General features: G+C 38.3%; 1 protein-coding gene across 1 annotated transcript in view; it reads left to right on the forward strand.

Moving 5' to 3' along the window:
* PHEX (phosphate regulating endopeptidase X-linked) overlaps positions 1–24,770 on the forward strand; it is a 92,493-nt gene that overhangs the window by 49,390 nt on the left and 18,333 nt on the right. Inside the window, exons 13-15 of the mRNA XM_065741463.1 lie at positions 9,824–9,901; positions 11,512–11,615; positions 19,359–19,417. Of these exons, the coding sequence (XP_065597535.1) occupies positions 9,824–9,901; positions 11,512–11,615; positions 19,359–19,417 (241 nt within the window). The remainder of the gene's footprint in view (positions 1–9,823; positions 9,902–11,511; positions 11,616–19,358; positions 19,418–24,770) is intronic.

The following is a 24,770-nucleotide window of genomic DNA, read 5'->3' on the forward strand; positions in this document are numbered from 1 at the left end:
ATGTTTGTTTGCTATCACAAACTTTAATTTTTTGAACTCAAAGAATAATCTCTCTCACTTTCCAAATTTAATTTAACCTTCTCTGGAGAACTGGGCTTTTCTGCTCAGTAACCACAGGAGATGTTCTTCTACCTTGGCCAGAGTTGAAACTAATAGCCATGGCATGTTTGCTTATCTCTTATCTCTGGGGTTAGATCGCTGCTGTCAGCTTCTCCCTTGTTATCTGGCTGCTGCTACTGCTCACTCAGTTGTGCAGGGATGTCAGTTCCATTAATAACCTGAGCACCGTGCAAACAGATAGTGGAAAACAGGTGAAGAGAGAGGAAATTGTATTTAACCCCGATCTCACAGCTGTCATTTTTCAGACTCTGCCACAACTGCGTAAGGCCCAAATGGGTGCATGACATCAAAACACATGTGACAAATGGCATGCCTGAAATGCAGAGAGGGAGATGGAGACGCAGGTGGACACCTGCAGCCACTCAGGGACAAGGGTGAATCTGGAGCTTTTGTGACAGAAGTGCAACATGAAAGCATTGATATGCTAAAAGGCAGCTTCATTCTTCCAAAGGGCAGGAAGTCTTTCATCACCTGTGGAAGTCTCAGACAGTTTAACTTTTATTGTTTTTATTATTTTACCAAGTAAAATCACCTTCCATAGAGGAACAGTTACACAGATATTATAGTTCCCCAGCTTACCAGTAATAGATTCTGAGGCATAATTGTAATTAATTTAAATATAAAATGTGCAGAGGTTTAGAATAGAGAGAAATTTGGTTTTGACTAAAAAATGGGATTTGCTGCCTATGCTTTTTTACTATGTATTTCAGCCTTAATTTTTGTCCATACATCTGCTTTCCCCCCACATTACATGGCATGGACAACTGCTAGTGGCAAACTTGTTGCTGTAGTGATTGTTAAGGCATCGAGAAGAAGGAATTTCTCTCCAGAGAAAGGGAAATCTTCAAGTTCTGAGACGAGCTAAGTTATGTTAAAAACTGAAATGAGGACCAGGGACATAGAGTAGCAGGATGAGGGGACAAATCTGCTGTGTCTCATCTCAGCTATGTGTAGGTCTGATGCTCAATTGTGGCTAGAAATTTTTCACACTCTGTTCCTTAAAAAAAAAAATTAAAAAAAGTGGCTTCTGGAACCTTTGCTAAACAAAGGTAACCTTGAAAATATTAAATGATATTACATGATGATGCTAAATGATGCATGCAGAGGCTAAGGTCAAAAGTTATCCCTCTGTGAAACAGGTTATTCAGCATTTTGCTGGGTAAATTGCCAGAAGGAACACAATGGTAAATGCATATCCTATAGAACTGTGATGTGGAGAGAACTTCCCTGCCCTTCCCCTGTGCCTTGGCTGCTCCTCACAGAGGATACTGCAGCACTCATTTCCTGAGATCTCTTCAGCACAACAGGGCCTTGGGGACTTTTATTTTGTCAGGCAGCACAATGCTTTTTGTTAAATCTGCTCTTTTCTCAGAGCTAAAACAAAAACAGCAGAAAAGCTTTAGCAGTAAGGTGGGCGTGTTTCTAGCAAGAGATGGCATGGCAGTGGGAGTGCAGGTTGGCTGATGGGGAGCACAAGGGGTGAGCAGCAAAGTAAGTCCAGGTAGGAGATTCTGTAAGAAATGCAACATAATTTCTGCAACTCACTAATGTGCCAAACCAGTTCAGAGGTGGCCTTTTTTTTTTGCATTGCAGATCCTCAGAACTCTGTTGCAAAAAGTATTGGGTAAGAGTATCTAATGTAATTCCAAAGGACAGATAAAAATGTTGTTGTTGTTCTTGACCATGATGGTAGTTTTGTTTGTCTGTTTTTGTTTAATGAAAAAATTGAACTGTTGTCTTGGAAAACATAGAGAGGTGCCTGAAAATAAAGCTTGAGGAAGAAATTCTAAAGTACTAAGGATAAGGCTAAGTTCAACTCAGGTACACGAGCTACAGAGCTATGCTGTAGGAAGTTTAGCAGCATACTTCAGGGGTATAAATCTACCAGCATGATGCTAATGATGGTCTGTGCCTCCAGAGCAGAACGTTTTCCTTCTGGCTTGCTTGAAATCCAAATGGAGGAGGCCCTTGTTGTCTGCAAACACATCTGTGAGTTGACACCCTAATTGGTCCTATGGTGTGTTAGGGGGCATACAGCACAGAAATATACATCCTGGGGTGGACTTGTCACTGCAGGCATGGTGACATGATGCTCCAGCTGGACCTCACGCAGGCTGTCAGCGTGCATATCTGTGCACCATCCTTTCTTCTGATCCACAAAGTGTTAACCTACCTCCACTGAAAACTCAGTAACTCTTATAACTCATTTAGGAGTTTTGGATAGTCACACTTTGGTGTTAAATAATTCTTCTGCCACCACATGCCACAGCTGCAAATAAATGGAAATAAAGTATTTTCCCTGAATCCCTCATGGAAGGCAGCTCCTCCTGGCCTAACTGTAGGTGCCTGGGCTCCTTATAATGAAAACGTATGGTCAATACATGTCCTTCAGGCCCATTTGTTTTTTCTAAGTCATAATTACTATTTCATGTGGGTTTTACCAAGCTCAGCTGGTCAGAAATAAAATAAAGGTGGAGCTGTATGTTACTGAGGTAGTGTTTTTTCTTTAGCTGAAACATGTTGTATTTTCCAGAATGTGTTATGAGGTGATAAGCAAGGAGGTGTATACTATGCTGGCAATTAAACCTGAGTGCAACTGTCAGGAGTGGTTCCCAGAGTGTGTTGTCCCACAGATTATTCCTGAGAGATGTCTTGGAGAGCATCTGTTGGTGCAGACTGAACCCATTCCCTTTGTTCCTTGTCCAGGCAGCAGGTCTTCCCTGACATGTGGCACTGGAGGAAGACACCCTGCCACAGAGAGGCCAGGCACAGACAGTGGGCACCCTTGGAAGTTATCACAAAGCTGTGGATGGTTAACAAGGGTGCTTGTGATTGTGCACCCACAAGCACCTGCTGTAGTCCTTACTGTCTTGTTCAGGTCAAATCATGGAGTTAGCATGTCCTCACTTAAAGAGAAAGGAAAAAAAAAAAGCATTGCAGAACACCAAAACTGTAATCTGAGTAGATAATAGGAGAAATCTATTGTTTCACTTGTTCAATTTGGAGTGTTCTTTATGCCGCTGAGATTTTGTCCAGATTGAAAGAAAACTAAAATGTGTTTGCTCTGCTCAATGCGCAAAGTAAGTATCATTATCCCAGTTTTCTTTACTGTAAAGCCAAGCTGAGGGGATGGGGAGATGAAGGTTATTGGCCAGCCAGGCTATGGAACCCCCAGCTGCAAACAAAACTACTACTGCTGATAGCTGCTCCTAATCTGGGGAAAATATTTCAAATTTAAAACCAGATGTAATTACTAGCCCCATCCCAAACTCCTCCTCAACCTTCCACATCTTTCTACCTGTAAGAAAAAGCCTTTAATTGCAGCTGATAGAGAAACATTGTGAAGAAATCTACCTTCTGTAGCCCTTCTTCTTTAAAATTCTCAATGGCCAAGGGTTCTCTGAGATTCCAGTGTTTTTCCAGGCAATTGCTCAAGTTTTTCCACATTCATCAGGGAAGTGCTTGAGTCACTATCCTTAACTGTGTTTAAAATCCATTTGGATGTGGTGCTCAGGATTTAGTGGTGAGTTAGAGTTAGGTTTGGTTGTGGTTGGACTTGATGATCTTGAAGGTCTTTTCCAACCTGAGCAATTCTATGATTCTATCATTTCAGATCTTTTTGTTGCTGTTGTGGTTGTTAGATTGGGATATAACAAACCATTTTAAGGTTTTGAGTGAGTAATTGGCTCTCTTGTTGATCTACTGAAGTCAAAATAAAGCTCTCATTTGAAATTGTGAAAAGGATACATCTAATCATTTATGTATTGTGCAATCATAGAGGAAGATATTTGCTTTGTTAAATGTATTTAATTTACAGAGCTGTGGTTTTGTTCATGAAAGACAGCGTTCATGTCTGTCATATATAACGTTCTATTCATAAAAGAATAGATTCATAATAATTGTCATGCAGAGGTTACAAATGGAAATGGAATTAAAATAAAATGGACAAAGAAATTATTTTTCTTAGTAAAATTAAAGCATAGCTGTCAGTAGAACAAATTTGGAACCAAGCTGGTAGGAGAAAATATGAGAAGGTATAATAATTATACTGCTGCACTGAACTAAGGAGTTATGTTTGTCAAAATATCACAGTGAACTTGTACGCTTATAAAAATAATCCTGTTCCAGATTTCCTGTTATTTAGTTTGGTTCTTTAGATAAAACCTCAGTGCAGGATAAGTTAAAATTGAAAACTTAATTCCAGTGACATTAGCACCACAATGTTTGGACCAGTGATTGTGTCTTTGTCTTCCAGAGAGCCAGAAGCTTTTAGAACAGAAAAGAGTTGCATTGTGAAGTGAATTATTATTTTTTCCCTGATTTGTTTCTATGTGTGGCTGTCCTACTCAACTTTTAGCTGACTGCAGCTTTATGGATAGTAATAATATCACTGTGATAATGGATATTAGGAGTAAACATATATTCCCAAATAACTGTTTGCTTAGAAAATACTGTGTCTCTTTTCTTTTCCTTTTCCTAGGAAGATGAATTCCGATGTGGTCCCTTTTTAAGTTTTGAAAGGTGCCACTTCACCACTGATTGTCATTAATGATCTCATGTTGCCCCTGCAGTGGAAATAAAATACTTCATTAAGATGTGCCCAGTCCAGCTGCCACTCAAGTCGGTGGATCACATCCTATTGATATCTGTAGGAGTTCAGTTTAGTCCCATGATGGAAATTTTCTCTTTTACCAAGATCCATCACTAACTTCCCATTTTTTTCTATGCATAAAACCTGTGGTATTTATGCAGAAATTTTAACAGATGGTTCTTGAATCATCTGTTTTCAATGACAAATGAAAAGACCAGAATCGTTTATAAAGGCTGAATTAATCTTTGTAATTAAATGGAACATTACTTTGCTATGAGTGATTTTAGCTTTCAAAATATATTTTGTGCTAATTTTTCAGCGAACTGTAATTGTATTAATGTGTTGGTTTTTTTTTGTTATTATTATTTTTAGAAACTTGAAATGATCTTCACAAAGTTATTGTGAGTCAAGTTGATAAACAGAAGATCTGTGTCAGACTCATCTAAGTTTGTTGGGTGCAAGACGCATAAAGATTTTTGTGTATTTATATCACAGGGAGTTGTCATTACTTGGTGTCACTAGCAGGCCTATAAAATAACCAAAATTGACTTTGATGGGCAAAAAAGGCTCTCTGAAATCTCACACACCCTTTGGTGTCGAGTGAAAATTTGGCTAGACTGGAGTGATGCATCAAAACAGGTATTTGTTTCCACATTAGCAAGTTGTTAGAAGTGAATGGCCTTTTTGTTGTTTTGTCTCTGTAGGAAACTGATCTGCCATTCTCACATCATAACATGCTCATGATAAAATCCCAGCTGTGTGGAAGTCAGTGGTGGATATTCCTTGTGTAATCAGTGGCAGAGAGAGTATAGGGACACCAGGTCCTCTGCCTTGGAGCCAGCTCTCTCTGGCTGCTTATATTGAAAACTGTTATTGTGACTTACTCCAACATTTGCTGCTGCTGTGCATCACCCCCTGGAAAAGCCTCTCACTTTCAGTGATGAGGGGGAAACTCATCCAAGGAGACGAGTTTCCTTAAGTTACCTAAGCTCGGCTGAGTACTTAACAGTAGCTGGAGGAAATACCCCACCACTCCTCTTCTTCCTGTACGTGTGGTTACTTAATCTGAAAACTAATGAGAGAAATTAATTGAGCCTTTAAACTATAAAAAGTTGTGCATGATGCATTTACAATGGATTCGTGTGCAGTTACCACATTGTTGGTTCCTATACATTTGTCACATTTCATTTGCTTTGCCAGCATGTGTGCACGCTCCCTGGAAGGCAGATCTTTTAAAATTACTGTTAATCTTATCAGGGGGAAAATACTGACTTGATTATCAAAGAATAAGCCAGTCTTGGAAGAGCTTTTTACTTTCTAGTGTTTTATGAATCAGGAGACTTCGAATTGCCCTTAAGTATTATTCAAGTGAATAGAAAAGCTATCCAAGGAAGCAAGAAATTTCCAGTATGCAAATTTAGAAACCCACTCCTAGCAAGATGCTTTCAAACTTATCTGCTGTGTAGATAAATTGGGCTCTGTCCTGAGCTTAGCTGAAAGAGTTTGTATTGAATGCAAAGCTGTTGTGAGGAATCTCAGTGGAGCAGTTCCCAGGGGCTTCAAAGGGCTTCCTGCATCCTCTCAGGAGTTTTGCTATAGGTAGCAGTCTCCTTCACCACCCGGAGCCCCATATCCTTCACTGTTGGCATCAGGGGACTTACCGATGTGCCATAGCTTCTTAACTTGCTTCCAGGTGTGCCTGCATGGGCTCTATGTGTCTAGACCTTATTGTGATTGGAGTCAGGGTGTTAAAAAAAGTCTTCTGGAGGAACATTCTTAGTCCCTCTAATCAAGTGTTTTAATGTGTACCTACATTTCATGATAACAAATTAACCTGATGTTTAGTAACTGTGCTTTTCTGAATCTTTGTTATCCTATGTGACTGGTGGAACATTTGTATAGGGACAAGACTTATGCTGCTAGTTAAGTTCTACCTTATAATTTAGTCAGATTTCTGCAACATGTATCATTATACATGATAATGTATAAGAATTTCTAAGTAACACGTGCAATAGAGTAATATTTTTCCTTAAATATATATAACAAAATACAGACAGATGAAGCCATTGTTAAAATATCAAAGTACTGAGAGCAGCATTACTTTCTGACTTTACTTTCAAAATACTCTGAGACAAACTTCATTATTTAATAGGGTTTTATGTTGACTCTATAGCAAAGTATCTCAGTAGCATCTGTCTGTTTTTCCTCATGTATGAAAATCTAAAGCTTATAGAATCAGTTGGAAAGATGGAAAACAAGAGTTTGTGTAACTTAACAAGTGAGCCTATTACTACTGAAGTAGCCTGGTTAGGAGAACTCATCCTTTCTTCCCTTTCTAATGCAGCAAGGCCATGACAAGACTAAATAATTATTTAAATATAACTGAAATATAAAATAATATGAATAATATTATGGACATGATATTTAAGTTAACTTACATCACACCTGCTGTTTAGGAGCCTGGAGGAGGAACCATCCTCATCCATAAAGATGTTTGGTTAAGGAGGGGGTTTAAAAGTGCTGAAAACTGGATCCATGCTGCTGCACTCTCTGGGCTGCTTGGAAGAAGAGATAGATGGGTGTGGCAGATATTCCACAAGGACTCCAAAATGTCCGTGAACAGACAGCTACCACTGTGGGTCCAAGGGCAGTGTCCATCTCTACTTCTTTCAGCAAAGGAGTGCTGCCAGACCCAGTCTGGCTTTGTAGTCTTCTGTGTTTACACCTAATGATGTGTGAATCTTTCTGCGTTCATTTTGAGAGCAGTCTAGGAAGTGAGAGTGTCTTTAAAGGATACACTGTATTTAAAAAAAAAAACAACAATAACGTTCTTATATATATGCCAAAATACAATCAACAATTTTTGATTGAAAAGTACTGGCTAAATCATGACTGAAATGGCATTGTACCAACTAAGTTAATACTTGCAAGTTGCACTCTTAATTGTTATTAAAATACTACTCTTCATCATGTAAGTTAATTAAATAGATATAATGTAAATATCAAAGTGTTAAGGGGTCAATTAAGTAGATTCAGTTTAGAGTCTACTTCAAGTAATTCAGATGATGACTGTAACACATGCAGAACATTTGAGATTCACTGAATTTGCTTAGGCAGCTGACTTAATAGAAACTAAAACTGATGTGTTCTGCGTTTTGCATAATCTAGACAAGTTTAACAACTGGGACTGAAATACTGAAAATAGAAAATGAAATTTTCCAGTCTCTTACAAAAGTTTAGTCAGCTGGACCTGACAGCACCATCACTAACAAAAAATAGATGCTCTTGACTATATACAAACTTGCAGGCAAATTATGTTCTCCTCTCTTTTCCTTTTTTTCCCCTCAGGCACTTAAACTATCTTGAAAGGCTGCTGTACCTTCTGGAAAACTGAGAAAACATTCAGCTGAGAGTTAATTTGGCTCATTTCGTATTTCCTGTTCAGCATTTGTCTTCCTTCATTTATTTTTTACTTTTTTTTTCACTTGGGATATTTGCATGACAATGGGATCTTTCTTCCTTAAGAGTTCATCTGCTCCTGCTGCTAATTTCCCACCTGAAGTTGTAATCTTCTATTTGAGACATCTTAATTATCTCAACTGCAATTAATTGTGATGTCAGAAGTGGAGGATTATGACTTTAGGTTGGAAATGGGATTGAGAAATTGAAGGAGTTTCAAGAAGGTAATGGGTTTTTCTTCTTGAAAATAAAATAGAAGAGAGTTTTTGTTAAACTGAGGCAGTCCCCTATCAGCTTTCTCACTGTTGTGAAACAAATGATTCTAATTCTTGCTATCTGTGCTCTTTGTGAGAGGCTTTGTTGTATGGAATGGTGTAGAGGGAAAAAAAGGGCAAGGGTTTTATTATGGTTAAAAGGGAGCCTTCCCTTGAGCTGCCATCCCATGCAACAAGAGAGAAGACAGTGTGTCATCAGAGAAGTCTGGGATCTGCTTGCAGATAAAATAGTGTTGACATGACTTCTGTTTCTATAAAGCCCAGTCAGTTTGTTGCATTTTGTGTCTTGCAATATTCACTTGTATTTAGTCATTTGACCGTCCAGATAATGTTTCCATAAGAGCTTTTTGTGAGGGACGGAGGAAATCCCCAAAACACTGAGAAAAATTTAAGTTCAGTTTCCCAAAAACATGATATGAAAACTTTGTGCTACCCTGATCTATCACAGCTTTAATTTGTTCAATGGCTTTGTCATATTTCTCATCTTTGTATGTCATCTTATCCTTTCATGTTCTTCTGCTTTTCTGTCAGAAATACACTGTTTTCACAGCAATGCTCTGCAGGTGACCTGCTGCTGTTTTTGTGGGGCTATTGCTAAAGTTGTTTATATCTTTATGCTATGATTTATGAAGTGGCAATGCTCATCTACAGCTGCTATCAATTCACACCAGCATGTTAACACAGGTTACATATAAACAGTAGGTCCAGTTTGTGACTGAAAAGGAATAAAACAAAGTCAAAGGAAAACTAGGCGTCTCATTTTAACATCCTTAATGATGTTAGAGAAAGGCTAAAGTCTATAAAGTAGAGGGCTAAAAGTAGAGAATGAACGAAAGGTCACTCATATTGTTTTAGGAAAGTAGAACGTCCATCAGAAAATTGTTCACCCATCCTCAGATGTAAAGAGAAGTGACCGTCAGTTAAATCATGCCAGTTTGCTCTTGCTGGGATCCAGGCTCAGCCATATCTGTGAACAAAATATATTTTAACACTTGGATGCCTACTGGCTGCTGGGCCATAGCAAAATTGTCCATTTCCTGGAGCCTTTTGGAAAACATCGTAAAAAGAAGCATTTGACCACTTGATTATCTCAGTTACCAGTAGAGAAGATCAGTTGTTAAGAATAAGACTTCTGTTTTCAAACAAATTGCTGTAATTCTCAAAAAAAACTCTGCAGGTGTCAACAGACCCACTGTGATAATCTGACTACATTGTGCAGTACATTTGAGGCACTGAATTTTCCTTGTAGGCATATTAGCTTGAAGTTAAATTAAGGTGCCTTCAGAGAGACATGCAATGGAAAATAATGGAGAAAAAAAATGTCATACACTGAGGAATGTTTATATCTGCCAATACTTTATTTTTTTCTTTTTCAAAGGCAAAAGCAGTTATGGCAAAAGTGGGGTACCCTCAGTTTATAATGAATGATACATATATTAATGAAGACATCAAAACAGTAAGTGTCAGACTTGCTGCTTTCTTCTTTTACAGCTTGGGACCATTCTCTGCTCTCTTCTACCGCTGTCTTAAGTCAAACATTTTCTTTTGCCCACATCTAGAGTTCAGCTTGCCTGGTTATTTTTAAGCTCTAGTGTATAAAATGTCAATGATGTGTTGAAGTAAAATGGCCACCATGGTGGCTTGCAGTAAATTTACATGGGCGCTAAGAACCTTCTTGCTATTATCCATTTTTTATGTTTAAAGTGCCCCATCATAAATTTTGTATTTAGTTGTAAAACAAACAAACAAACAAACAAAAAACATATCTCCTCAAGGTCACAACTTTCAAAAAACCTGGTGTATTTTTTGTCTGAATTACCACTATTGATGATGCCTATATAATATAGGCTCTCTCCTCTTTCTCCAGGCTATGGATTTTCTAAGCTTGTTGATTGTCATGTCTGCATGGCCTGTACAGCCCTACAGTTAGACATGCTGGATAAGGATATTGTTGGGGCCTACATCTTGAACCAGTATTTATTCAATCTAGTGACAACCAAGGAAGATGATGAAGGATAACATATTTTGTCATTTTTTCAAAGAAGTAATTGTGGCATGTTTGTAATAAATTGTATTACTGCAAGTCACAGGCAAAGCAGAACCACAAATTCAATCTTGAACCACTAAAATCCAAGTAGAGACAGAGTTACTTTGTCACAAAACATGAAAGAACACTAAAAAGAGGCATAAGTCATTCAGGATCCTTAGAAGAGCCAACTCTACAAGCTTAGGAAAAGTAAGGTGTGGTGGTGTTGTGAAGCCAATGCAAAGAGACAGAGGATGTGACCAGCTTTGCCACTCAGTGTATGGAACGACTTGCTCAGATAAGTAGTTATACCTGGCAAAAAAGAATAATAATTGTTAATCACAGTTGAAAAAAACAGTTAAATGAGACGTATAACTCCCTCACAAGTCCTGGTATTGTTTGAAATTGACGACAGGGATTTCAGCTGGATTTATAAAACATTAGAATACCTTTTTCTTGCACGGTAAGTTGTGTGTGTGGGTTGCTAATAGATTGGGAGGCTTGTGGGAACTTGGAACCCTATGGCAGTATGAGTTTAATGCGAGAAATGGTAAAAACCTGTAAAAACAGCAGAAGAATCCTCCAGGGGCATACAATGCAAAGCATTTGCAATGAAATACAAAGCATACAGAGAAAAAGAGGCTTTTTTACTGTCTTGAAAGAGGTTTTAAATAAACTTTTAAAAATGAAGATAGACCTCTTTCCTTACAGAAAAGAGGCTGCCTTATAATAGCCATAGAAACATGCAGTCTGTAATTTGTCATTGGGTACTTCTGATGTTTTCAGCTGCATCTGCACAGGCAAAAGCTTTTTTGATGTTCCAATCCCTTGTGTAAATCCATTCATGATCCATTTTAAACTAGCATCACAAAATATTTATTCTTTCTACCGACTGTGGAATTGTCATTTGTTTTGATCATGTCTAAAAAAAAAAATAGTGATTTTTTATTTTTTTATTTGAAATTAAAAGTTCTGATTGTTTTGTCAGCTCTTGTTTCCTTGGACATGTTCTAAAAAATTTCTGTGCTTTGCCTATACAGCTGAAGTTTACAGAAAGTGATTATTTTGGCAATGTATTACAAACTCGCAAATATGCAGCCCAATCTGATTTCTACTGGCTTAGAAAAGAAGTTCCAAAAACAGAGTGAGTAGACAAAAGATAAATTTTCATGCTTTTTTAACAATGTTTTAATTTATAGTATTTAATTTATGCAATTTCATTTTAATAGAATTATAGGCGCAGCAACATATTGCAATAAAAATGCTTATGGGCAAAAAAAAATACCAGCAACACGACAGTATTCACAACTCCTGTGGATATTTTTGATCACAGAATTGCTTTTTTCATTAAGTTCTAGATATTCCTATTCCGATGCACAATAGTCATATGCTGGCAGCTTAAACTTTTAATTTAATGAAAAAAAAGGAGTAATTGAATCTCATTTAGAAGTGGATTATGTCTCTTGGTCACAGTTAGAATCTGGAATGGTACAGCAGGGATTTATGAAATAAATTTTCTATGAATGGAACCATTATGAAGAGATAATATTAGTAGTAGTAGTAATCAACACTGTTAGTTACCTGCTGTTGATAGCAACGATACAGACTAAGGCATGATTTAATTTACTTATGTTATATTTATTTATTTGTATACCTAAGAATACAAATGGTGTTACATGTAGTCATCAAATACATGGAAGAATCAGTCTCTCTTCTTACTGTGGGTAATCAAATCCTTAAAATGCAAATTGAAATCTAAACATAAATTAATTACTCTAATTGTGCTACTTAAGTATGACTCCTCTTGCATGGGGACCTTGAAATCAGTGTGGCTGCTTAGTTTCTGTGATGCACCTTCCCTATGCTTCCAGAAATTCTTGCTATATTGAACTGTACCTTGTTTTGAGGATGGTAGAGGGTGCCAGCAGGAGAGGCAGAGACTGTGCCTGCTTAGAGTTTCGTGATTTGGTCCTGTGTACTTGAAGGGCTGTTTATAGCTTAATTCTAAAGGTGAGTTTTACCTTTTCATCCCACTTTTCTCTGACATTGCGATGGTTAACCCCAGGGAATGATAGCACTTGCTTCTCTTCAGAAATGCTACCCAGCAGTCCTCATTCTGTGAGCAGAGTTGAGGGAGCACCAACACAGACCATCGATAGCATGATATAAGATGTCCCCTCTAAGGGATGTTAATGGTCAGGTAATCCCATCAGGGGCTGTAATCTAAGAACTGTCACATCATGTGAGTAAGCTTAAAAAATGAAGGTTTTACCCTACCAAACACTACAAGATTGACTACTTCCTCATTCTTGTCTTTGCCCTCTTTTTCAAGGGTTATTTAACAGCAGACCTTCCATCATCTTTGTCTTGCTCTTAAGTAGATCTTTTTGTGTCTGCTTTTGCATTTTGCTTTGCTACAAAAACAAACAAATGAAACAACCAACAACTGGGAAATAAACAGGCCTAATGACACAAAGTAGCTCATCCACTGAAAGTGGAATAAAAGAGAATCATTGATCCCCTTCTGCTATGTCTACAGTGTAGAGGGGAGATGAGAACTGGTGGGATTGCTGACCCCAAGCGTGCATGCATACAGTGTAAGGGGCAGACTCTCATGTCTCCATCCTGGGCAGCTCACTGGCTGGGCGTGGCTGGGGAGGGACTGCAGGGCCCACTGATCTGAGACATCCCAATTTCATGTTCAGCATTTCTCCTTTGCCAGTACAGCTACCTGCTCTACTGTCTGTGGGGGCAATAGCTAAACCCACCTGGCTCTCAGCTATGGTGATTCCTCTTGGGAGGTTATTCTGCCTCTATATATACTGGGGAATAGAAATGAGATCTGAAGGTGGTGTGCCTTAGACTGACCACTGCTGCTGTGTCAGCTGAGGTATATCAAGGCACAGAGGGCCATTGCCACTGCTCGTAAGAATGCCATCCCATGATTTAATTTATTATAATGAAGATAACTTCCATCAGTTTGAGGTACAACAAAGATGGCCTTAAATGTATCAGATTTTGTCACGTTCTGACAATCAGACTACTTCTTTTTGATGAGTGTGCTTCTCTTTTTTCTTTCTTTTCTTTCTGTTTTTGTTGTTTTTTGAAGCCTGTATCTTTCATTGAACTCCACAGATCATTGGTCTACACTGAAGCTTGGCACTTTGTTAATAGAGAATTACCATTGGGGATTGTTTCTGTTTTCTTTGTTTCCTCTTTTCCCTAGTTAAGTAGCATTTAGCAAAATATTTACTTTTAGAAATAGATATTATAAAATGATCCATGCTGTGGACTGATAAATAAGAATATATGAGGAAACAAGTTATTGCCTATTCTTTACTACCCCTGTATTACTACCTCAAGAGTGAAAAACTATATTCATTTAGCAGTGCAGATTTCTTGGCAATCAAAATGGAGTCTTTCATCAGTATAATCAACTATATGGAAAATCAAAGTGTTAGTTCACTTAGAACACCAGGGAAGAGCCATCAGGAGACAAATAAGAAGGTAAAGGAGTTCAATAAAGAGGGATGTGGATTTCAAAATGAAAATAGTTATTCTGGGAACACAGCAGTTTTGTCAAACCAGCAGTATTTATCAAAATTCTTACTTATGTTTTGCTCCCTCCTGACCTAGTAGTCACCTGGCTTAAAGCAAAAAGGAATAGGGAGGTCTCAGGATTCTCTGAGGTTGATGAGGATTCTCTGACCATGGATGGAGGGATTCAAGGGGACAAATTTCATGCCAGCTCTTGCTGAGGAGATGTGATGTTGTATTGGGGTGCCATGGGGTGGATACCCTGAAAGCACTCCAGTCACACCACCTGCCTCAGATACTGGTCATGATCCCAGTGGCTGGCTGGAGAGCTGGCTCTTGTTTTCACGACCAGCTCTTTTAAACCACAGAATACATGCTAGTATCAGGATAGACATGTACAAGAGGGATTTGTGGCAGCAGCTGAAGAATATGATGCCTGAAGCAGTACCAGTTGTATGGGCAGGGCTGAATGGAGGTGATGAGAGTGGAAAGGGAGAGCATGGGAGGGAGGAGACCAAGCATCATGGCAATTGCCTTAATCCAGGTGATTCATGAGTAGAGCAGGGGGAGGTGAAAGGCAGAATGTAGGGAGATTATGGCAATGTGAAAGAAAGAGATAGAGGAGAAGTGGGGTTTCGGTGGCATCCTTGGAGCCATATATGTTCATGTTGTAAACACACATATATATAAACAAACATATTTTTAACAGTGATTGAATCTAAGATTCTTAACACCTATTGCATACTTGCACACAACAAGAAGTCAGAGAACTTTTGGGGCATCTCACTTCATTATTATTGTCTTTTTCCTTTGAAGTCAGGAAATCTCAAAGATTATTTCACTCAGCCCTTCACACTAGATATGTAGGAATCTATCTCAGGGGACACAAGAAATTATCCTGGATTTTCAGTAGGACTTATTTCAGTTTTCAACCATGCTATTCTATTCAGTCTTGGCCCTTGGTTCACTGCAGAGAAGGGCAGTTTTCAGATGTGCTAGGTTGGACGTGGACATCACAAAAACTGCTCAGAAAATGAAAAGCAATCACAGAAGATGCAGGGCAGGCTGTTGACTGCCAGAGGGCTCTGAACTTAGAAATCTTGAAGGTGGGTCTGATCCGGAGAGGAGAAGCTGGTAGTAGCCTAACAGAGCCTTTTCCTGACCTCTAAACCTCAATTCAAGCAGTGATGTGGTACTGGAGGGTGGGCATAGCCTTACAATCCTTGTTGCTTCCCTAGGCCTGAGGGAGACATGTGGCAGCCTAACCTGGGAGGCTAATCTTCTATTTTTATACAGGCAAATGTATAAAGTTTGCTAAAAGTGTGAACAGGAAATGCTCTCTTCAAAGTTACCCTGAAGATGGTTTTCCCTTCAGTAAGTTTTCTTTATTGCATTTTCTTATCTTTTGAAGAGATTTTCCAGATTCCATCTTCATTAGCAACTCTGTATCAGAGTGATCTACTTCCTCAAAAACTGAGGGAACAAATGTAAACTTCAGTTCAAACTTCAGAGAATTACAGAAATAAGCTTTCCCCTGCATTATAAGGGTTCCCAGTCAACACTTTACATGATTGCCAATATAGCACACTATGTTCTCAGCTCGGGAAGGAAGATGGTGAAGAGAGCTGTAAGACAAGCCTGATAGAGTATCTGCCTCAGTTGTTACTTCAGTGAAAGATTTTTTGCACATGAGATCTCAGATGTACAAGTATCAAGTCTGCTGTGTTATGTTTTGACTGCTACAGAAGTTAATAGGTGATGTTACAGGACTTCACTCACAGCTCTTTCACATGATAATAAGAAATGGAAACAGTGAAAACAATTACTTTGTAATTAATGGGAGCTTAGATTTTGTTATGCCTATCTTTTCTATATTTCTGAGAAATGCAGTGACATTGTAACTAGATCTAGAGCATATGCTCAGGCAACCTGATTTCAAACAGGAGTGTGAGCGCAATTTCTAAATTTGCTTCACCTTAAAATTCAACATTGACATCTATTTATTACAGCTCCTCATATAGTAGTTTGTTGTATTATTAGTTAAGGGTAGTGAAGCTGGTGGGGGGTCTGGAACGCAGTCCTTACAAGGAGCAGCTGAAGGAACTGGGATTATTTAGTCTGCAGGAGTCCAAGTACCAACCTTATCACTTTCTACAACTGCCTGAAGGGAGGTGGTGGTGAGGTGGGGCTCTGCCTCTTCTCCCATGTAACTAGCAGTAGGATGAGAGGGAATGGCCTCAAGCTGTGCCAGAGGAGGTTCAGTTTGTGCTTTAAGAAATACTTATTCTCCCATATAGTGGTGAGGCAGTGGGACAGGCTGCCAGGGAGGTGGTGGAGTCACCGTCCCTGGAGGTGTTCAAGAAAAATTTACATGTTGTGCTGAGGGATGTGGTGCAGTGGGAAATATTTTTGATAGGTGGGTGGTTGGACAGGATGGACAATCTTAGAGGTTTTTTCTAGCCTTGGTAATTCTATGATTCTATGATGAATGCCTATCACTGAAGGCTCAGTCATTTCAGGGAACTCACTGAAAAGTGCTCACAGATTTGAGGTGAAGTTGTTCATCTTCTTTGAATAGAAGCAGTCTCTATTATTTCTGTTTTTTTTTTTTTTTTTTTTTTTTTGTGGAAAATGCTTTCTAAATCTTCTTGAGAATGACTTGGAATGGTGCTACAGAATGCTGGAGTGCAAATATGCTCTTTGCCAGAGTGTCTAAATGTCAAACATGTAATTCAGCAAGTATACTCTGCTTGTCACTTGAAAACTCCTTTGTGACATCTTGGTACAGCTTCCTATCTGCTCAAAAATATAACAAATTTCACACTGAGTTGCTCCTGAGGCCTTGTTGTGTAACAGTGACTTGGAAAGAACATAGAACAATTTTACACTGGGAAAAATGAGACTGCTGTTGGTCTGTAGCTTATACCCAACTCAGGGGACAAGATGGGCTCTGCTGTAGCAATGGTGGGTCATGAAGGAAGAATTTGGAATAGAGATGTTGTGATGAGACTCAGTAACTTGTCTGCAGGCTACGAGGTAGGTTCAAGTGTGGCCAGTGTTGGTGTGATGTCCTTGGTTTCTTTCAGGCTAAGTGAGGTGTTTCTGTTGTGAAAAATACATGCATCATTATGATTAGCTCCTTACCCAGTAAAAACAGGTGTAGATTTGTACTGCTAGAGAGGCACTGCTGGCAGACTTGTACTGTTTGTTAGAGAAGCATTGCTTGTCAGTGAAGAGCTCTTCAATCGCTGCTTGTGGTATTTCCTAACCTGAATGAGTTGTGGTGAGCCCAGAGTGGGCCCCATGACTGCAACAGCAAAGAGGATGGAGAGGAGATCAAAGCACACCAGTCTGTTTTGAAGTGTAAGTTGTCTGCCTCAGGCCCTTGATCCTGTGACTGAAAATGAGGGAAACCTGTAAGACACGCACTGTAAGACGGATTTCTAAAAAGGCAGTATTTGTGGTTCCAAAGCCTTTTTCATGCTTAAGAGATGCTGTTCAAGGCAATAGAAAGAATGTTTTAAGTAGAATAAATTGACAGGGTAAGGTGGAAGTTGCAGTGCTATTTGTCTTTGCTCAAACTTCAGTGAAATCCAAATTAAAGCATTGAGTGTTTCAGATGGGTCCCTTTGAGGTCTCCTTGTCAAAAAGTGACAAGTCTTCCAGAGCTCCTGCTAAACCAGGAGTGTGGGTACTACTGCATAGGTGGCTGGCTGGAATCCTTAACAGTTCAGCTCATCAATTCTGTGAACAGATGTAAAATTAAAATGTAGCAAATTACAGACCCGATTTCTTTTTCTTTTTCCCTTCATCAAATGCATTCTTTCTTAAATAGTCCAATATCTCATTACATTACCTCTAATATTTCATTCCTTTATTAAGGAGGAAACAGAAAACACAACAAAATAAACAACCTCCCCCTTCTCCTCCCCTTCAGCATTTCCTAGTAAATAGAACTGGGAGAATTATCTGTGGCAATTAAAGACTCTAATGTGATGGATGGTTAAGATGTTTATGTGACATCACACTTAACTTTCCTTGGTTACTTTTTTTACTTACTGCATATGAAATAGGCTTTGAACATGACAGAAGCAGATAAAAGTATGGATAAAGGACAGAATGCCGCTGTTCTGAAACTCCCCTTTGTTGCATGGTTCACATGAGGATGTAAGTTGCCAGAATAACAGTCAGGATCTGCTGATAACTCATTCATTTGATGGTGTTATTTTAAAGCACAAATCATGGACTGGAATTTCACCAACATCACACATTTTCCATGTTCTGATAGATCTTCCTTTGTCTTGCTCATTGTTGAGCAGCTGCCATCTCTTCTCCTTGAAAGAAAATTTCCAAAGTGTTTGCATTACATTTGTTGCTTTTGAGCCTTACAAAACTTCTGAGTAATGTACTGCTAAAGACATCAGGATTTTCCTTTTTGGACATTTATTACAATTAATGACTAATTCTCATTATCTTTACTGCTTTAATTTTATCTTAGTTCTTCATTATAAAAGTGTCAAGTTGAAATCTTGGACTTGCTGGAGTCAGAATTTCCTCAGAGGGGATCTGGATTTTGCTGAAGTCTATTGAGATTTTTCCACTCATATGGGTGAAATCACTGCTAATACAGATGAGCTTAGTCTAAGGAGCTCCATAAATCCTGTTTGCATTTGTGGTCAAGGTTTCCTTCCAGTAGGTCTGGGAAATCTATTTGAGAGAAGAAATGCTTATATTTCTTGTAAAATTTGTTTTGCTTTGCATGATGTCTGTTCATGGGCACACTGATATCTATGTTTGCTGAGTAGGGCACAGACAGTGAAGCCATTTATTTCAGACTTAGATTCCCAGAAGGAGCCTACCTATGCTGTTGGTATCATCCTAACTGTACAAGTAGCTGCTCAGGAAAGAGTCTGAAGCCACTTTGGGTGCTTAAAAATGTTCTCCTCTAATTTCAAGAGAGAGATTCTCCACACATGGTTGAAAGACATATAATAGAACAAAGAGAGTTTTTACAGCTGCTATTGGTGTTGTACCTCTATTGGATGAAGTCAAGACTTCAGTTTGCCATCACAGCAGGTTTCACAGGCTCAAATGCCACTTGGAAGTCCTGCAACAGGAAGCTTAGCAGTCACTGACTGTGTACACTTAAATTAAAGCCATCAAACAATAGATTTTGATGTTCCAGGAACCGTAAGTACATGTTGAACTGGAGAAATAATTAAACTTTAATAAATCCTAGATCTTTTACATTTTTGCATCTTTCCACTGAGTTAACTTTTTATATTTGCTCGTTGTATTCAGAGAGAAGTTGAGATGTACTGACAGCTGCTTTCTTCTGCTCTCCCTATAGGTGGTTTACAAGCCCAACTACTGTCAATGCTTTTTACAGTGCATCCACCAATCAAATCAGTGAGTATCTGAATTCTGAGCCTGCTTATAAAGTGTCTGTTTGGAAAATGTATGTATCCAGCTTCAGACAATATCTGTACACTCTGTGTGAATGTGACTGGCTATCAGGTGTGATGAAAATCAGAAATGCAGGCATGGTAATTCAGCTGTGAGACATCTTTAGTTAGAGGATAGTTTTGGAATAGCAAGGTCTCCACAAATCGGAATTACTGCTGCTTAATGAGTTACCTTGTGTCAGCTGAATTGCAGTAACTGCTTACGTACACTCTGTCCATTTCAAGTGTGAAAGAAAACATTAGCTTAAATAATTTCTATTAGCATTTATACAATTTTCTATTTTCTATTTGCTGCAGCAAAAAGACATTCATGTATACTGCTATAAATAAGGAGTAACTCTTTAAGTTATAGGAATTCAGTTCACTAGTATTAGTTAATATACAGAAATAAACACTGTTAGAGAAAACTGTGACACAGACCAGAGAACCAAAGAAGTGATGTCCAGTGGAGTTGTTCAATATCTTTCAATGGCAAGGAGAGGTATCTGTAGGTAACTGCTAGTATCTGCTTTTCCCTATTTCTGTGAACAATTTTTTGCCTCCAAGTTTACATTCTCTTGTATCTAAGTGAGCTCATTTGTAAAGCAAGCATAATTATTAGGAAGCTCTTTTGATTAAAATTAGTTCTAGACCTAAATTATTCCTCTTTAATTAGAGGAGTGCCATCATTAAGCAGCCATGTTTCTGTCTGTTCTCTAAGTGAACTCTTGAGCTGGGTTTCACTGGGTTGATCAAAGCTCTGAAGTTCATCTCAGAAAAGTTGGGTTTCCTGCTGAACTGCACACTGGCCACCACTGCATTTTCAGATGTATTATGTGAATGGAGAGGATACTGTCAGTGCAAAATTAGGGCTATCGCTGTTACATCTTCTTTAATATGAGATCCTTTCAAGTTTCAGCAGCATTCATCTCTCCTAGCCTCCCTACCACACCACATTAGAGACAGCTGTAGCGAGAAGCTGGAGCTACTGAAGCTAAATTTCACACTTAGTGTGTCACAAAACAGAGGACTGCCCAATGAAACTTTTCTGTCACAGGTGTAGAGATGACTGTGTTTTGTATAACTGCAGACTGTCTCATACTGCTGACATTTGATCTTGAAGTTTGTACAGCACGGCTCGCTGACTGTTCCTAAGGGGAAAAGGGTTTAGGTGGCTCTTTCTGAACAAATACTATATTTGCCATAAAAATGACATGCAATAGGAGGCAGGGTTTGAAGAAAGGTACAGCACAAGTGATCTTCCACTACTGACCAGGAGTCATGTTTGATCTGAATCTGCTGATAAATATATGTCACACCACTACCAAGTTCCCATTAATACTGCTGGGAGAGAATTGTGGCATGTGAGACTTAACACAGCAATTGCAAGCATGCTGCTGTGAAGGCTGTATCCCTGGGCAGATCTCACAGTCAGGAGTTGTTGTCTTTGTGTAGCTATGTCCTCAGTAGTAATCCACAGCAAGTTCTGCAGGGGCTGATGATGTGATGTGAAACCAGTGTCCTTAAAGGCCTAGCTAAACAACATCAAAAAAGCTCTTAAAAGAAGAAAATAATTTGAGAACAAAAATAAGCATGAGCTCTAGCAAGTTAAATGTGGGGATAAGTGGGGATGTAACAAGACCACAAAGATTGGAGGAGCAACTTTCTAAGGGTGTAAGAACAAATAATAAAACTTATTGCAAATACACTGAAGAAGGAGAGTCCTTAAGGTATAAAAATAATGTAATTCTATGTATTGGAAGAGTGTGGGAATCTCTTATCCCAGAGATTTTTCTTATGAAACGTAGGTCTCTGGAAGTATCTCAAATTTAATGTCAACAGAAGATACTCACGAGTAGAAGGAATTCATAAATTATACTGGACAAGTATAATCACAAGATAATATTCTCTTGAGTATTCCAAAGGAACTTAGTCATATTGACTCTTCCCTACTGACAAAAAATGCCAAACCACTAGTTTTGGTGTTTAGCTTTTCATTTACATTGGCAATTGCACAGTTAGAATAGGTATGGCATATGTAAAATCCTTTCTTTTTTTTTTTTTTTTTTTTTTTTTTTTGTGAAAGAGTACCTAGAGAGATATAGTAACACACAGAAGAAAAATCATTCTAGCACCTAAGCAAAGAGAACTGATGGTCACATTGGAGAATGTGCACAAACATTCATAATAGTAGGGAAGAGTCAATATGACATAATTGTTGCTTTTACTTTAGAGAAAAAATCATGCTTCCTTAGTTTATTACAGCTTTTTGGAATTTAACTTGTAAATGAGCTTGATAAATTATGTTTATTTACATGGGACAATTTTCACTAGGTTCTTTCTCATTGCTATTAATTAGAAGTTGTCGTGGGACAAGAAAGAAGGTCTTTTCATAAATAATGACTAATTGGAGGTGAGAAAAGGGGGTAGGAACAAATTAACTGTTTTCAAAATATTTGAAGGAATTTGAAGTGTTGGTCACTTCATCAGGAAACAATCTGAAAAAAAGCGTGTTTGCTCCTGAACAAAGGAACAGACAGGTAGAGACTGATCCAGGACAGATCCCTCTGCTACTGATTGCTGAAGGTAGAAAGTTATACTAGTAAAACCGCCTCACAGATTCCCAAAACTCTTTTCCTGAACCTTTCCCTTTAGCAGAACAGCTGGTTGCTGCTGGAGAGCAGAGAACGAGCTAGGTAGGCTCTTTATCTTCTTGAGTGCTCTTGCTCTTCAGTAGGCAAACTAGATTTTACTGTGTTCAAGGCCCATCTATTTCTGCTCTTGGTAAGTGAATTTACTAAGAAATGGTATTTGAGAAAACCAAATTTTAAAATGCATAATGCAAGTTGTTTCTGGAAAGAAGTTTATACATTAACTGAAAAAATCTTGGTTGCAAAGTTGATTCCGAGAACTGAGGTCCCTCAATTTGGAAACAGAAATGTACTATGTGATATTATCAGCATAACTGCAGTAATTCCAAACTCAATTAGCCACTGAGGGCTTCATGAAACAATTTAGGAAAAAGGCACTCTGTGCCTTTGAACCAAGAATTCTGAAAAGGAGCTGCCACCAGGTACCTGCAGAAGTGGAGGAGAACATGGCAATTCTGATCACTTCTAAGAAGATGCTTTTCTTTTGCACAGGGAGGTCTCTGGCACGCTCCTGGCAAGAGGATAATAAATTCTCTTGTCAATATAATCTATTACTGACATAAGTGTCACATAAGAAATTGCTGCAATCTTCATACAATCTTCATGTAAGGGCAAGTTGTTAGAGTTTTTAATGTCATAGTGACTACCCAATTGCTAGAAAGAAAAGGTCTTTCTTCACTGAAAGTGAAAATTAATAGACAGTAGAAACTAGATGACTTAGAAAATGGCTAGATTTGGGAGAATACTGCAAAACATCAATGTGCAGAGATTGCAATGAATTCTGCCATGCTTCAGTGCAAATACCCTTTATGTTTACTATTACTTCATTTCATTTTCATTAGTAAACTATTGATAACTTGAATGGCCAACAATTCTGTTAATATTTGCAAAGGAAAAATAAGTAGCAAGCTAAGATATGCTTCAAAGAACAAATTTATAAAATGAGGTACATTTATCTTATGAAAGTTTACTCCTGATGCTATCCATGCATGAGTTCTACTTATTTCCAATTTTTTCTTCCAAAGCGTCTTAGATTAACAGCAATGCATGTTTATAATGGTTGCTACTCACCTAAATTCTAAATATAATTTTATTAGTATTTGCTAGTTGATTTCTCTTCAATTATAGGTACTTAACAAGGACAACAGGTACCTATCATTGTGTTTAGATGCCACAGAGATATCTAAGTACACTTCATATAATATAAGCAGCGTGAATACTATCTTTTTTAATTATGATCACTGGAACACAAAAATACTTTCCCAATGAGAGTGTTTATTTTAATGAGCTCCAGAGCAGTCAATAAATACATGCTGAAAATAGGTACAAGTGATAATCAAAGTATGCTAGTGTACTTCTGTTGAAGAAAAGGTTTTCTTTCACTACAGCACTGAAATACTGGCTGAAAATGTGAAGGGTAGAAGAGAACTGCTCATTAGACATTTGGTGTATTTAATTTTCTTTCCAAGTGTAGACATACGTGTCACCAGAATATGTCAGAAAAAGTAGCATTTGTGGGATGTAAACAGTAATGAAAAGTGGGTTTACAATTAACAGAGGAAAATATAAGCAACTCTCTCTATGAGGTGTGAGCCTGAATAGATGTATCAGATAATTAAAAACTGTTGATATTATCTCTGTATTTTTATAACTATGCTTCTTCTAAGTCATATGTGCTTGTACTGTGGTTTTCTAGTGAAAGTCAAGAGGACTCTTTTGAGAGCAGCTTCATTACATATTAGAGGAAGAAGATATAATCTAAAGTAGAATTTTGAAATTATGTTCAAATTAGCATCCACAGGGAAAACCACAGATGAGGGCTCATATTAGACAGTAAGTATCATCTTTATAGAAAGTGGCATGCAGATATCACTGCTGGCAGCTGGCTGATGCCATGAGTTGCAGGGGCAAGCTCTTATCTTGCCTATAGCCAGGCAAGCACTGGCAAACAGCATGCAGTACTATGGCCAGAGGAGGATCAGGGGATTCCATGTAGGACCAATTTTTCTTCCCTTAAGAGCTGGACTAATTGGAAGGTTACTGATGAAGTAGTTTTAAGTGCTCCATTAGATTCCAGAAGGTTAATGAACACAACAGATATGGACTGAATACTTTCTGAGTCCTGTTATTAAGTAAGCTTTAAGTGTTCTTAAGTGAGCCCTTGTCTTCAATTTTTCCACTTTACTAATGGCCAGTATTCTCTGTTATTTAATTACAGTCACAGGTGAGATGGTGTATGATCCTTAAACTCATTTCTTATTTATTCTTCCTAAAATTCTTGCATATCAGTGTTTCAAATACGAGTTTTTCTGAGTATTTTATTTTTTTAATCTGAGGAATCTGGAGAGTTGTTGCCTTTGGAAAGACATATTTCTTAGTCCCTTAGCACGTAGTACTCCTCAGCCACCCACTAACCATCATTTTGGTTTCATTGTCAACAAAGGCCTGCTTTTGTCAGGCGAAGTGGAAACAGAGCCACAAGTTGAAACAAAAGTTGCTGAGTCCTCTCCTTTAAGACCACCTTTTCTCTTTATCTATTAATGCATGTATTCACTACTACTCAGAAAGCTACACTTCTTATTCATGTGCAGTCTAAAACAGTCACTGTGCCCCCCCCCCATGATCTAAGTTTTTGTCCACAGGATAAAACTGGAAATTAGGTATAGG

The sequence above is a fragment of the Cyrtonyx montezumae genome, unplaced genomic scaffold, assembly GCF_038088225.1.
Source record: "Cyrtonyx montezumae isolate F1298 unplaced genomic scaffold, pur_monq_1.0 scaffold_3, whole genome shotgun sequence".
Lineage (NCBI taxonomy): Eukaryota > Metazoa > Chordata > Aves > Galliformes > Odontophoridae > Cyrtonyx > Cyrtonyx montezumae.